The 16,017-nt window shown below is 38.9% G+C and overlaps 1 protein-coding gene across 32 annotated transcripts in view; it reads right to left on the bottom strand.

The window, feature by feature from the left end:
- Nucleotides 1-16,017, bottom strand: part of CAMK2B (calcium/calmodulin dependent protein kinase II beta) — a 207,098-nt gene that overhangs the window by 46,778 nt on the left and 144,303 nt on the right. For 19 of the 32 annotated variants that reach the window (XM_087938962.1, XM_087938942.1, XM_087938945.1 and 16 more), the window contains 7 exons: nucleotides 9,901-10,003; nucleotides 9,709-9,792; nucleotides 8,683-8,777; nucleotides 7,764-7,886; nucleotides 6,868-6,951; nucleotides 3,022-3,064; nucleotides 592-672 (listed from right to left, as the gene is read on the bottom strand). In XM_087938962.1, coding sequence (XP_087795088.1) covers nucleotides 592-672; nucleotides 3,022-3,064; nucleotides 6,868-6,951; nucleotides 7,764-7,886; nucleotides 8,683-8,777; nucleotides 9,709-9,792; nucleotides 9,901-10,003 — 613 coding nt within the window. The remainder of the gene's footprint in view (nucleotides 1-591; nucleotides 673-3,021; nucleotides 3,065-6,867; nucleotides 6,952-7,763; nucleotides 7,887-8,682; nucleotides 8,778-9,708; nucleotides 9,793-9,900; nucleotides 10,004-16,017) is intronic. The other 13 variants (XM_087938947.1, XM_087938954.1, XM_026717996.2 and 10 more) reach the window with 1 other exon arrangement.

The following is a 16,017-nucleotide window of genomic DNA, read 5'->3' as shown; positions in this document are numbered from 1 at the left end:
TGGGGAAGGGGGAGGACAGACCAAATGACAATTAGATGCCCTTATCAGTCATCCTCTTTCCTTTTATTAAGACTGCCACTGTTCTTCATCATTTCCATGTTCTATTGGATATTTGTTGCTAAGAGTAATAGCCTCAGGAAATATTTAATAATACATGATAATATATTTGCAAAATACACTAAAATAATATCCACCCACCAGATTCTCAGCCTCTAGCAACACCACCATCACTTAGCCTACAAATCCTGCATTTCCTTTCCTGTCATTGGTCTGCAACTTTCATCCTGCTTCATACAGTGTCTGGAGACTGCTGACTTGCGACTTTCACATTAATTGATTTCAATCCCTTCCTGTAACATTTTCACAATCATTTCTAATCACATCTAAATGGAGCGCGACAGAACTGACACCACTAAACAGACAGACTTCTACAGAGGTAGCCCTTGCTTGGGCTCTTTGGAGATGAAAAGGCTAGCCCTGAATCTTACAACAAGGTGGAATGAAGTGCCTTGGATGGATGACACAACATGCACTCAAGATTTCAAAATTAGAGAAGGGAAATTGAGGAGGGTCTCTCCCGGACATGTCTACCTTGCTCCACCAACCCAATGGTGGCACCGGAGGCTGCTGCTGCTGCAGACATGGTGGCGGGAGCGGTGGTCTGTCTGCCCACTGTTAGCACCAGAGTGGAAAACAAAGAAATAAAGGACAGCAAGTAGGAAAAGGGATTGGGGTAAGAGTTAGAGAAGAGCGGAGGCAGAGAGAGAGAGAGAGAGAGAGAGAGAGAAGACAAGGCAGAGGGAAAGTAAGAAGGGGAAAGAAAGGAGACAAAGGAAGCAGAACAAGATTAGAGTTAAAGTTGAGATGAAGAGACATGACTATTGGTAGCAAACGTGCATTCACTTTTACACAATCCGTGGATTTTTTTCCATCAGATCAAGAGTTATTATTATCTTCTTTCTCTGCACTGGAAGCCCAACAACTGTAGGGAAACCCTGGGTCCTGGTTTAGGCCCATAACTTTTGAAGATGCTCTAAAATACTCATTCTGCTACTGAGTCCTGGAAAGCATGATGGCTAGGAAAGGCTTCCATATGACCAGGATTAATAAAATGCAATTGGAATGAACGAAGTCTACATTAAAGAAGTCCTACTGTTGGGGTTGACAATTCCTAGATGTTGCTAAAGCATGGAATGCAATATGGGAGCCATGCACTTCTTCTGCTGTTGGCTTCCTGAGCTTCGCTTGTGTATTAAAACACTGCAATCATCATTTTTCCACTTCTGGAGTTTCCTCCATTATGATTCCAAACCTCCTAATGAAAGAAACACTTAGTAAGATATGTTTAAATGCCAAGTTTGGAAGCTTCAAAACCAGAAAACACTCCATAATTCTGTGATTCCAAACTTGTTTATGGAATTTGGAAATCACCATGAAATTACTTAGGAAGAAGTAACAGAAACTCATGGCAAATCACAGGTGCCTTGTAGCCATCACCTGTTTTCCAGCTGGGAGGATCAGGCCACCATTAAGATCCAGTAGCTTACCCAGCTATAATTCCAGGATATCCCATCAATCCCCTGGCTAGGAACAGAACAAAAAGTTTGAGATTTATTTATTTATTGCTGAAGATCACTGCTTTTTTCAACATCTTTACCCATCTTCCCTCTTCTTCCTCAATGTTTTCAAAATGCTACAGCTTCCCAGTTGTTTTGTCCATCAACACCCAGTTTTTTGCCCAGAAATTCTTGCATCCTGAATTAGATAAAACTAATTCTCCTTGTCGATGTTAGCATAGCATATCTTTATCTAGAACTAATAGGCTTTTACGACACCTGCTAGCTGCAGAATTTGACTTTTCGAGAAGTCTTTTGCAGAAAATTTTTGACTTTTGCAGAAAATGGATTGTGCTGTGATTTGCTGGATATTTTATAGGGCTTTGATTAGCTCCATGAACAGTGATGGGAAAAGAAACCCTGCAGGAGAGTAAGGAAGGAGAGACAACAGCAGGGGTGGACTATCGCTTGAGGCATCTACTCAGCCATCTTTCACCCTCATTTGTTTTAGAAATAGATGCATTTGTTTCCTCTTTTTTGGCAGGAAAAGCAACTCATTTCTCATAGTAGGCAAGTACTTTGCTCTTTTGGATAGTGTTTCCTGGATGGATGTCCATTATGAACTAAGACCCACAAGGTAGAACTAGCTCACTGCAACACTGCCTCCCCAGACAAAGCCAACTCGAAGAATTAATGCGCTACAGTCCAAAGCATGCGCCTTCTCAAGATCCCCTCTCCCTCTATTAGATTACCAAGTTCTCCTTCCCCCCTCCAACAGGCAAAACTAAGGAAACAACCTAAAGAATCTGCCCTACTTAAACCAGGAACTGTTTTAGAATAACAAGAGGACCATTTCAGAGACAGAGGAAAAGGATTTGGGGAAAGTTGCAGCAACTCCTGAAAGTTCTGGGGTAGAGTCAGGATTAAACTGCATACAAGCTAGGTTAACTAAATGTAAAGAGGAACCTGAGAAATGTAAATTGAGGACAGTTTTGGGGAGCCACACAGAAAGCCTGTGTGGATGGGTATCCCTGTGTTAAAGCATCAAATCCAAGGACTTTGGCTGCATTTATTTAGGACAATGAAGGAAGAGAATAGATCCACAGGAAGTTTGGCAGAGCTCATGAAAGCAAGCTTGTTGTAAGGCCTTTCATGGCCATTCGGGGATTTTTCCCCCTGCCTTTTAAATCACTAATGAATAAATAAATAAATAAAGTTTGGGTTCCACCTCTGGTCCCAGTATAACCTTTTTGAAGATAATATGGTCTTGCCCAAAGAGCACAGAGCATTAAGAGAAAAGGGATGAATGTCACATCTTGAGACTGAGACTAAATAATAGAGGTTTAGAAGAATTTCTTTTTGTTTGCTTGCTTGCTTCATTTTAATTAAAGCAGGTTTGGAAAGCACGGGGGAGGACTTTTTTCAGTTTTGGCTTGTCATTTAAGCAAAGCAAAGCTTTTCTCACCTGAAAAGTTTCTTGTTGCCAACATAGTGGTAAGAATGGCACCCTAAAAGGAAGAAAGCAGAAAAAAAGTAAATAGACGTACAAAAGAAATTATTGAAAGAATTTTAAACACAAAGGAAAAAAGAGAATAGAATATGTGTAGCATAAATGAAGAAAAAGCAATGCACCAAATCATTTTCTCTGTTCTTGAAGTTTTGTGGGAAGGTGTTTAATCTATTGTAGCCTTTGTGAGATATTGTATCAGTACAAAATTCTGTGCTAAAAATTGTTCAGATTTCAAAGGATGACAGCAAATCTCAACATCTCTTATGTTGGTACATCACTGGACATCATATTTGCATTCTAACATGTCCGTATGCCCAGTACAGACAATCCTCGACTTGTGACCACTATTGAGCCCAAAATTTATGTTGCTAAGTGAGATGTGTGTTAAGAGAGTTTTGCCCCATTTTACGACCTTTTTGCCACAGTTGTTAAGTGAATCACTGTATTTGTTAAATTAGAAACCTGGTTGTTAAATGAATCTGGCTTCCCCATTGACTTTGTTTGTCAGAAGGTCGCAAAAGGGGATCATATGAGCCCAGGGCACTGCAACCATCCATATGAACCAGTTGCCAAGCATCTGAATTTTGATCATGACCATGGGGATGCTGTAATGGTTGTCAGTATGAGAAATGGTCATAAGTCCCTTTTTCAGTGCCACTGCAATTTCAAATGGTCACTAAGTGAAGAGTTATAAGTCGAGGACTACCTGTATTGTCCCTTGTGCCCAGTCAAGTGACAAAAAAACAGTCATGCATTGCTGAAAGTTTATGTCCACATTTTTCACAGTTCTATTCTTTCAAGCCCAAAGACTGGGTCTCAAAGGGGATTGTAATCTGTTATTAAGTTCTCACCCCTCTCCATCCCTCTAAGGCACAAATAGGTTATTATCTTCTTAATAGATCTCTGAGCAAAGTCAAGCTGAAATAATAATACTACCTGCCTAAAATCACCTGTTGAGCTTCACAAGAAATGGTAGCATAAACAGTGGTTCACCAAATTCCACACACTAATATTCTGTCTTTTGTCTTTCTCATTATCCCAGCTGCAATCCACTTACATAACAACACCATCCCTGAAACAGTGAGTTCTAAAATGAAAATAAAACTAGTATTAAAAAGAAAGTACAAGCTGGCTGTTGCCTCTGTCTTTGGAAGGTTTAGTGACTAAACAGAAATAAAGAATGCAAGCTAAGATGCGACTAAAACTTGATTCATTGGAGAATAGCAGAAATTGCTAAAAAGAACTACTGATTTAATGAAGATTTTCTGAAGTGGATTGTTGATTAACATTCAAATCTTTGCAGAAAAAGATTAATACAGATAGCATGCTGTTGGGCAAAAAGGAAATAATTCCATTTCTTTTCATTATAGCTAACCTTTGCCATGCTTGGAAGGTTAAAGACATCTTGTCAAATAAATCAGATCAATTAGTATGAGGCCTGGAGAATGTACAGAAGATAAATGCTTGTGCCCTAAGCTGCCCATTGTAATACTATATCACTTTTCCAGTACATGGAATGTAAGTGAAATAATGAGTAACAGACGTAGAATTATCAGGTAATGAGTGCATTGCAATGAGAAATAGGCTACTTTTAGAAAAGAAACAGATGTCTAAACATTGGGGCAAATTTCAAAATTATCTCTAACATGTCCTGAAGGATAATCATTTGTATTTGCCTCACTAATGTCTCTCTCATCCAAAGCAGGAGCAAAGAGTTTTAATCTGATTTTAAAACCAACGAAGAACTGAAGGCAGCTTTTACTAACTTAAATGTTCCATAAACTTCACCTCTGGTTTATTGCAAGTGTCAAATGTTACATTGGCCCGTTAGGAAAGCTGCATGACTGTAGTTTTTTGCCATAAAAATATACTATATAAAACAGGAGTGTCCAACTTTGGCCAGTTTAAGGCTTGTGGATTTCAACCTTCAAAATGCCCCAGCCAGCATGGCATGGCAGGTTGGGGAATTCTGGGAGTTGAAGCCCACAAGTCCTAAAGTGGCCAAGGCTGGATACCCTTAGTATAGAACAAAAACATAACAGTGGGACTCTCACATAGATATTATTTCCTGAGCCATGAATGGGTCATTTCCTTCTTAGAGGATGGATGTTCCTCCTTCATTTCATTGAATCTACTCTATGGAGACTCCCAGAAAGCTCCTTCATCTTCAGTCTATCACAAAGGACAATATTATCTTTTCCCAGCCTTAGTCCTTCCTGCTCTGATGGAAACATAGCTGAGAGAAAGAACACTTAAGTATTCACAGCCTTTCTCATATAATACAACTGTAACTTCACTACTGTCTGTTTGCCCATCAACTGCTTGCTCTGGTGGGGACAAGAGACATTGGGGACTATGGTCTTTGTGTGTTGAATAAAGATGTGGCAGTCAACACATTTGGTGGACAGGTGGTATCCCTATATGTGAGATGCAACCTGGCATCAGTAACATCAACTACTAACAATGCATTTGGTCTACTATTTGTGTGTTGAGACTGGCTTTGAATTGGAAATCAAGGCTTAAAACATCTGGCCTAAAGTTTTACTTTCCTTACATGTAATTTTATTCTCTAACATCCGTTTTCACTAACAGTTATATAAAGGACCAGTGCAGTTATGCTTGCTTTTCTAAAGATCAGTATTATCATCAGAAAACCAACCTGAGTTGTCATGGTTCAAAACATGGCATTATTTCTATTACCTTTATAAGAATTATAATAATTTTAATTAATATTTATAATAAATAAAGCAATTAACCTTAGATGGCAGAAAAAAAGTTGGTCAACCTCATCCTAACCAAAAAGCTAATCAGGAATTTTCTCCTGTTTTATTCTGGTTTTAACAAAAGGTACAGGGTGACTAGAGTGTTCAGAAAGAGAAGATTCAGTATTTTTATCACTTTTACTTTTATAAATGCTATTTCGCGGGTCTGAATATTTCATAAGGGAAAAAAGTAAAAGTACTTTACTGCCTTAAGGTAATTCAGTATACAGATGAAATGGGGGGAAAGGTAAACTAGGAAAGGTGTGTCATAAACTCGGATTTTAATAGTAAATTTTAAGAGAACTGGTGATTTTTAGGAAGGCAAAAGGAACAGAGTGAGATCACATCAATATTTTTACATTTAAATGAAGAAAAATGATAGAAAGATGCATATAAACAAAAGCTCCTTTTTATGAACTTGTAATCCCTTAATTTGGGGTAGCGTTGGGGCAACCGAATGGAGCTGAACATTTACTGGCTGGATGCCATTCCTGATGCCACGTAGAGTTCACAGCAGATATTTCAAGATCGTATGAACAGCAGCCCACAAAGTGAAGACATCACAAAAACCAAAAGAGCAGAAAAATTGAGAAAGTGAAAAATGATCATACTAAAGGCAATAGAGAAGGAAACAAAGAAAGGCAATGAAGAGACAGGAAAAGTCAACATAAATTGAACAGAAGATTCAGTCAACTTGTAAGAGGCAAAAATCTAAATTGAACAAAACATGGAAGGCCAGAAATGAAATCTGTGATTACAGATAAAATGATTGAGAAGGATAAAAAGATAGGAAGATGATGACAGAGAATATGAAGAGGAAAAGTTGTATACTGACATAAAAGAAGTTAAATCTGTTCAAAACACGATAGGCAGTAAAGAAAAGCCATCTTTATATGGTAAAGGAAAGAGACTAAGGATGTTGATTTATATTATTAAGGACAGAGTCAACTAAACTATTTAACTTACAGGACCTGCAAGAGAGATTCGACACTGAAAGTCCTTATGTATTTCTGCCTTCACATCCCCTTAAATCGCTTACCTTCAGCTTCCTTCTTGCATTGAACTTTTTCAGACATTCTACAGTCTCCTGCCTGTGCATCATTGAGGCCACTGTCGAACGTTGCTGCAAAAAGAATATTACAAGGCATGAGAGTGAGATAGGGAAGCCAACAGCGAAAGTCTAAAGTGTTTGGCCTGGCATTAAAAAAAAGTGCAAGAGAAGGAAAAAAAGCAGGGGGTGGGGGAGACTCAACAAAAAGGCAGGGTGAATTGCACTTGTGAGGAAACAGAGATAGACTCTGCTGCCTTCCTGGCCTGCTTTGGTGTATCTAATACACGCAGGTTCCTAAAACAGCTTAGGGACCATTTAGCCATATTGAGTGCACTACAACTACAGAAGTCCTTGAAGCAGTCCATGGAAAGATAGTTGTAATATCTGCCTACCCAGGCAGTTTCCCCAGCACCATGCAACCCATTGTTCTGCAGATCCCTAATAGCAACATATGTAGGTCAGCTTCTTGGAGAGGAACACTGGTATCACTAACAATAAGGTTAGCCAAAACAAACTGTATGGGGGACTAGGAGTGGGTCTCGTTGTGGCTCAGTGGTTCCTTCTTGGATCATCCCCATCTAACCACTTCTCAGTGGATCCTTCTTGCATCATCCAAGCTCTTTTAGTCAGCTTGCCACAGAATACTTAAAGCAGTGAAGTTTTATAAACGAGGTTATTTGAAAACATTTACTCAATAGAGGTACTCTCATAAAAGCTTTTTGGAAGTTTATGCATCCTTATCATTACTTTGCTTATATCCTATCTTGGAAGGTGTAACTATTATAATCTCTAAGGGAACTAAACAAGGAAACTTGGGATTCCTTTAACAATGTTTGAGCAGATGGGTTGAATCTAAGCCACAAGGAAAACCCAATCATACTTACGCAGACCCATGGATGTTTCAGAGCTTCATGTGCTGTGATTCTCTTTGCAGGGTTGATAGTTAACATCTGATTTATGAGGTTTTTTGCTTCAGGAGTGACTGTGTCCCATTCAGGGGAAGGAAACTAAGGGAAGAAAACATTTCAGGAAGACAACATTAATATTAAAAGAAGAGGGTCTTCACTGATCAATTAAGTTGGTATTTCTAATAAAAATGCTAGAATAATGCATAGACAACAACAGAAATCTGAGGTATGAGCCAAGATTTCATCCACAAATTACTGTTAAATTTCAAAATGAGGCATTCAGTTTCAGACATTTTTTAAAAAAGTATTATATGGTTTATTCTATTTGAATCCTTGTTATCATATTTGACTTTTTTTGGACATATTGTTCTAAATCAAGCATGACCAACCCATGGTCCATGCAGATGCATATGGTCCTGGACAGCTGGTCACACGATCGTAAATTTTTAACATTAGTATGTGATTTTTTTAGTGATAGTTACCATATTATATATTTTATATGAGGCCCAAGACAATTCCTCTTCACTCAATGCGACGCAGGCAAGCCAAAAAGCTGGGCGCACCTGCTGTAAATCATGATTTCTTTATTTCATAAATAATTAGTTGAACGCCATACAGCATATTAGGGCTACCAGTGATGTGTAAACCCAAGCTATCTATCTTGACAGCTATCGATTGAAGAATGAAACAAATGCCCACAAAGCATCCCTTGGCCTTTTGAAACTCAGCATTCTCACAGTCTCAAGGAGACTTAAACTCCTGCTGAGGAGCTTACAATTAGCCCAGTACTTAATTTTAAGAAAAGCAACTTTTGAACTTTTTTCTTTGGGTAGTCTAGTAACTCTTCACAGGTTGTAAGACAGAGGGAATGCAAGCAAAAGAAACCACTGCTCACATCGTAGGCACCAGCCTTAATCTGTTGGTAGAGCTTGTGCTGATCCTCATCCCAAAAAGGAGGATACCCCACGAGTAAGATGTAAAGAATAACACCTGGGGGCAGAAATGGAACAATAGCAAATTGATAAACAAACAAATGACATGATGCAATATGATTTGAGATGGCCATTAGATTGATCAATCAGCAACAATCTAAATTGAACTAAGTAAGTGAACAGATTCAAATCTTGAAGTGCATACTCTACTCATCCTGCGAGAAAGCAAGCAAGGGAACAAGCAAATGGTTTCTGATCCTCATTTTGCAAACTACAATAGAGTTCCAAATTGTCGGCAAGGGTATGAGGAGTTGCAGTTGTAACTTTTTCTACCAGGAGTTTGTGTGCAAATGAGAGGCACATCCCATCCAGAGTGTTTACTGATCTTCAGCAAAAGGTGAAGACCTGGAGCTAGATCCTTCTTACCATGGTTAAAAGAAAGTCAACATGTCGGCCATAATAGTGTGATTGCCTGATTTTGGCTTATGCTGTACATGTGACACACAAAAACAAATGAAGCTTTGATAGTCCTGCCATCTTCACCATTTTGACCACAAGTTTTTATATACTCCATCCAGTCAAGCACAGTATCTGGTGACCACATAGACACACCCATAATTTTCTTGGCAGCCATAAGGAACTGAATACCATCATGCAGCTTTGATTATTTTGCACATATTAGTGCTAAACTTAGTGTTTATTATTGCAGGTTTTTTTTGTTCTGGGCCATCTTGAAAAGTCTGTAAGGAGGAACATAAATGTATAGCTATAGTAATGTGTGACTTCAATCCATACCCAAACAATTTACTCTACAAACTGACTTCTAATTTGTCTTCTATCAGTTTGTTTCTACCTGAGTTTTGAGGGGATACACAAACTTTTGTGATCTGCTCTGCAGAACAGTGCTGAGCCATGAACTAAATGGGAAGCCCTCTCTGCAACTCTACAGGCCCACTGTGATAGAGCAGAATGATGTAGCTCCCTCTTACCACATGCCCAGATATCCACAGGTTTCCCATAAGCTTCTTTGCGTAGAACCTCTGGAGAAAGGTAGCCAGGAGTACCTGCAAAGCCTGAGGAAGAAAGCAAAAATTGCCAACACACGTATGTTCACACAACCATCTGGCTCCACCACACAAATCAAGAAAAAAGGAAGGGAGTGTAGTTCCACCAGCACTCACCAAACCAGGCCTGCTGGTCTCCTTGAACCTCAATTGCCAAGCCAAAATCTGCCAATTTCACCGCTGCTCCTTTGCATTTGCTGGCCAGAAGCAGGTTCTCCGGCTGTCGGGATGACCCAACAGAATACAGGGTGATGTTTTCATAGTCATGTATTGTTTGTGGTTAGTTTAAATCAAAAGGGAAGGAGGAAGAAAAAAGAAACAACAACAACAACCAGTTTGCAGAAGCCATCAGACATTTGCAATCCTCCCCTCCCCTCCATACAGAGTGAGGCAGACAGACCTAGAGAGAACCTATTTAAGTGGAAGGTTACCTCTAAAATTGAGATGCTCCATTGTACAGCCCAGTTTTGCTGGTGGTGGACAGAACAGTTTTGACCTCATAACTGATCCCTCTGCTAGTTATTTATGTGATTTGATTTAGCGACATCATGAGATATTCAATATGCGTTTGTGCCTGTATTTCTACCAATGCAATCCTATATGTACTGGCTTGGGGATTCAATCCATTGAAGGTGGGTAGGCATGCTCAATGTTGGCCTGTTGGCAGTCCAGGTTCATCTCTGCTGCTTGTCTGTCTATAACATTGTAGTCTAACTTGTAATTAAAGGGAGTGGCACTCATCCAGAGGGAGGTATCTTAACAGGTTCAGAAGCACAAACTTTCTACATTTCCGAGTAAGCTGTTTTTAAAATGAGTTTAAGTTGGGAAAAGAGATTCATAATTTATTTTAAATGTATTTCTATGGGCCTGTATTGGGAGAGGGTGCACACAAAAACTGCAAGGAGCATACATAAACACCTAGCGTGGACTTGCAATTCCTAGCACATGTTTTTTTTCCACTATATAGCTGTAACTTTCATTCTCTTCATTTAAACCTGGCTCATGATATATAGTGCCTACCTATACCTTTTTAAAAGGCAAGCTGTGATACTAAAGATCTAGAGAGGGCTTTGAAGCATCCATGATGTAATGTTTTGTGTTTACAAATTAGCATTCCAGGGGGAAAAACTGATTTTTGGGGGAACTAATTTGGGAGATAGATTTCACTCCTGCTTAGGATATTGTTTGCTAATCTAGAATTGTTAAAGAGTTTCCTAGCACAGATAGTCCTTGGTTTACAGCCGCAATTGAGCCCAAAATTTATGTTGCTAAGTGAGAATTTTGTCCCATTTTTACAACCTTTTTGTCACAGTTGTTAAGTGAATCGCTGCAGCTGTTAAGACAGTAACACATTTGTTAAGTGAATCTGGCTTCCCCACTGACTTGTCAGGAGGTCAAAAGAGGATCACATGATCCCTGGGACACTGCAATCATCATAAATTCATGTTGGTTGCCAAGCATCTGAATTTTGATCACGTGACCATGGGATACTGCCATTGTCCTAAAATGCTCATAAGTCACTTTTTTCAGTGCTGTTGTAACTTTGAACAATCATTAAATAAACTGTTGTAAGTCGAGGACTATTTGTAGGACATCTTGAGGATGCTTCCCTTAGAACTTGAGGCTTTGGTTGCATTTAGTTTTGGAGATTGTGAATTCTGACCCCCTTCCTTCTTGCTGGTATCACCCACTCATTGAAGGGGGTTGGATTAGGATTGTCTCCAAGCAAGAACTATGTAGTGTGATGCTGGATTTCCTAGTATCAGTTTGGGGCAGACCGGATGGTGGCAGGATAGGTAAGGCTAGATTCACTCTTCCAGTTCTCTCTGGTCATGTCATAACTGTAGCAGAATGGGATGAATATGTGTATATATCTATATGTATACAACATTAAAGAGAAAAGGAACATAATGATAGGTCTCTGTTTTTCAATTGGTAAATTGAGGACAACACAACATACAATATTCGACCCACCAAACATGCACAAGGGCTCCCCTCCATTCCATCCTTTGTTTGAATTTCTTTTTTTGATCCAACAAATATGGATTAATAAGATCTGCTTTGCGTCCCATTATAGCTGGTGTCCAAATAGGCAGTCCAGAGACTAGATGCTCAAAAGTTAGCAGGCACAGGAGTACTCCTGTTAAATGCATTCCTTAGAAAATTTTGGCAATGTTACAAATTATAGAGAAAAAGAATGTATGCAAGCTCTGGAAAAAGATTAGGAGCAAACTGTGGCTGCCAGTATGCAAACATGCGTTGCTGAGTCTACACACCATGCAACTTTCTTCTTAAGAGGTTTAGGAAGGACACCTTAAAAACAAAAGAACTTAGATTCTACAGACTGTACTAACGGGAAGTCCAATAATTATTGATAAGAGATACCTTATAACCCACTGAAAAAAGTAGGGCTTGATATTTATACATTTAGTTGTGCCCTATGGGATGAACATCCTCAAATGATGCAGAAGAATGAACGGACTTCCAGAAAAAATGCAGACTACAGGAACCATTTGCCCTTCTGTCTGAAATAGAGACAACCCAGACTCATCCCCAACAGCCGGCGCCTGTCTTCAACAGTGAAGGGCCACAGGGCAGAAAACATCCTGCAGAAAACCCAGCTCCACAACACAGTCCTTTCAGCAGTTCTAAGAAGGCTCCACACCCACTGCACTACTCAGGTGACCCTGAGGACACAGACAAACCTCCAAGTGGCCTCAACTTCTCTCTGAAAGGATGCAAATGACCAGCTGTCTGCAATGAGCAAAAATTCTTCGATTTCCCATCATCCAATCAAAGCTGAAGAAGCTTCTTGCATGAGAAGCAAAGCATCTTCAAATAAAAACAAAGAACTCCAATTGCCTCTTGAAAAAGCACATTTAGGACAATCATGACCTGGATGACTGAAAATCTCCGTAGACATAGGGCTTGATATGCTCAAGATCCTTCTAGCCATCAATTCAGACACCATACATCTCTTTGAGACAAGGAAGAAGATCACCCAACTTGGAAGGGTCTCAAAGGTGCTTTTTTAAAAGGCAACTGGACTTCCTTTGTTTTCCACTGAAGACATGTTGCTTCTCATCCAAGAAGCTTCTCCAGTTCCGTTTCAATGGTGGATAATGGAAGGATTTATATTCCTTGTAGTCGTCTGGTTGTTAGCACTCTTTCTGATAGTCATTGAGGCCCCTTGGAGGTTTACCTGTGTCCTCTGGGTCACCTGAATAGTGTAAATGGGTGTGGAACCTTTTGGGAGCTGCTAAAAGAACCATGTTGTAAATCCTTTCATTCCCCACAATTCAGTCAGAACTAAAGAAGCTTCTTGGATGAGAAGCAAAATGTCTTCAAGGAAAAACAAAGGAAGTCCAGCTGCCTTTGAAAAACAACTATGACCTGGAATGACTGAGAATCTCCATGGCCTGTGGGCCTATTCCATCCATTCTGATACAGTCCAATCCCAAATATAATCGATTGAAGAACAGAAATCTACAGATAGATGAGCAATGGAAAATCCATGAGGGCAATGCAATGGCAGCTTCATTTAATTTGCTCTGGTTTGGCTTTGTAAAAAAAAAGGCCATCCTCACCCAGAGCCAGTCTTACTCTGAGATTGAAAATGCCTAGCTCTCAGTTCCTCGTACTTTTCTTTTCTGCCTTGAAAGACCTAGATACAGCTTCTTAACTACTGTGGGATGGCTATTTCTTCAGGGACATGGTTGTTAAGGAATGGAAACTGTATTTCCAGCAAAAGGATAAAGTCTCCACTGCAGTCATGCTGCAGTTAATGAACAACACTTTCCACTAGGATTTCACAACTATCTTGGGCTTCAGTTGAACACTTTCAAGCTAGAGAGCTTCATTAAACTATAATTCCCAAATAGGAAACTCCAAAACAAGGCGCAACATTTATTATAATCCACCCTTAGAATGAATGGGAATTAAATTTGTTGTCTAACCCTATTGGTTTAAAGACAGCTTAAATAATACTGAATCTTGGAACTAGCATTATAAACTCAGGCCAGGGTATTTTCTTGTGACATGTTTTCTGCCTTTCCTTTTTTCCCCCAATAAGCAACATCAAATTAAGATGAAAGAACTTCCACTCGACACTCATTGACAGATACATTCTAGAAGCTCCATTAAATGTGGAGGGAATCACATTTGTAACAAACTATTTTATTATTCATGTACATTAGCAATAAGACCTTTCAGAATAGAAGCCAACATTTAGCCAAGTTACTCTACTGAATATTTCTAAACTAAGCACCTCAGAGGTCTGATTCACACATTGCACTAATCACGCTTTGTTCAATAAACCCTAAATGGCTGGATTTATACCTCACATTCAGTTGGGAATCAAACTTCCTAACTACAATGGCTGGTTTCACACTACAACGTAAACTAAAATCAAACAAGGCACATTATGTCTTAATATGATATATGAAGCTACAGGTTGTCTTTGGAATTACCTACAAATCAAAAAATAGCCTGAGATCAATGTAGCTGGTTGGTCACACCCTTCCCTAGTACACTTCTAAGTCAACTTGAGAGTCCCTTTGATTCTACTTTATGGGTAATTTATAGTCACTATTATAAATCAGGATAACTATTGCACTTTATTCATTTCATGCAAAATATCTACTGTATACAGTTATTGACTAGTTGAGAATGAAGGTCAACAACCATTAGGAAATTATGTCCACTGAACCTTTGTCTAAAAAGTAAAACTTAGTTATGTTATAAAACAGTATGACCGAACTCTATACTAACTTTCACAGCCCAATAAGAATGCAGAATTATATTTTATCTTCATTTATTAATTTCATTCTACTTTTCTGCAAATGGCTAGAAAATGAACTGATAAATTCAGTTAGCAAAAATTAAAGAGATTTCATTCATAAACACACTTAACTTGGTAGTGCATTCTATTAATCAAGGATGACAAACGTGCAGAAAATTTTTGGTTATAATTTGAATGATATATGTTTTCTAATTGTCTAAGGCAATTCGCCATGGTCAACTTGCCATGGCCAACATTTTGCGGCTAACTTGCCATGGGACAATTTGCCACAGCCATCTTGCCACAGGACAACCCACTGCAGGACAAGAATTACACTGATACCAAAGAAATCAAAGGAATAGAATCATTAAAGAAAGGATGCAAAAGGGGGACAAAAGGAAAATTGAATGACAAAAATTAAAACAATTTTTATTTATTTTAAATAATTAAATTGAATTGATAAATTGTCTTGAGGTGAGTTGTTCCGCAGCAAGTTGTCCCACAAAGAGTTGGCCATGGTGAGTTGTCCCATTTCGATTTTCTAATGTCACTGAAAAGCATCAGAAAAAAATATCAGCTCAGTTGCCATTCCATCCTTCTTTGAAGAAGAATCACACACCTTGGGACATCTAATCATGTTTTAGATCAAAGTTCCAATCCTTATTCTGAGGATATTAGCTAAACTCTTACTTTCCTAACCGCACCAATACTGGGTCTATGACAATTCGCCACAGCCAACTCACCATGGCCATTTTGCCACAGGACAACTCACTGCAGGAGTTACACTAATATCAAAGAAATGGTGGAATAGAATCATTAAAGAAAGAATGCAAAGAGAGGGACAGAATGAAATGTGAATGGCAAAAATTAAAATCTTTTTATTTATTTTAAATAATTGAATAGCATTGTTAAATTGTCCCGCAATGAGGTGTCTCGTGGTGAGTAGTCATGGCGACTTGTCCTGCACCAAGTTGCCCTTTATGAGTTAGCAAGTTAGCTGCAGTGAATTTGCTGCAGAAAGTTTGCTGTGGCAAGTTGTTCCATTCCCCCAATATCACATTGAGCAGAGCATCTCTTGTTCAAGCCATTAAACCTTACTGTAACCAAAAATCCTTTTTGGCACAATGTGGTTAAACTAATTAAATCTGTAGAACATATAATCCACTAAGATTACCATGTTAATGACTCTGACAGTGTATAAGCTCACCCAGTTTAGTTAAGCCTTTGTGCAAACTTCTATAGAATCATAGTGGAAAACTGCTTTAATCTATAGGCTGAGATCCTCCATGATATTCACCACATCTATTTTCTTTACTATTCCTCTTTAATGAACTCAAAAAACTGTCTAATTTTATATATTTATTAAATTCATTTGGCACCCATGTCACTAGGCCCATCTCACTCCACTGGGTGGCAGAGTAGCTGTGCTCATATATGAATAACAGAGTGGATAG

This window comes from Pseudonaja textilis, chromosome 9 (genome assembly GCF_049901715.1).
Source record: "Pseudonaja textilis isolate UNSWEBS1 chromosome 9, rPseTex1.2, whole genome shotgun sequence".
Classification (NCBI taxonomy): Eukaryota; Metazoa; Chordata; class Lepidosauria; order Squamata; family Elapidae; genus Pseudonaja; species Pseudonaja textilis.
Note: the sequence above shows the minus strand (reverse complement) of the source record. Positions and strands in the feature narration are given on the sequence as shown.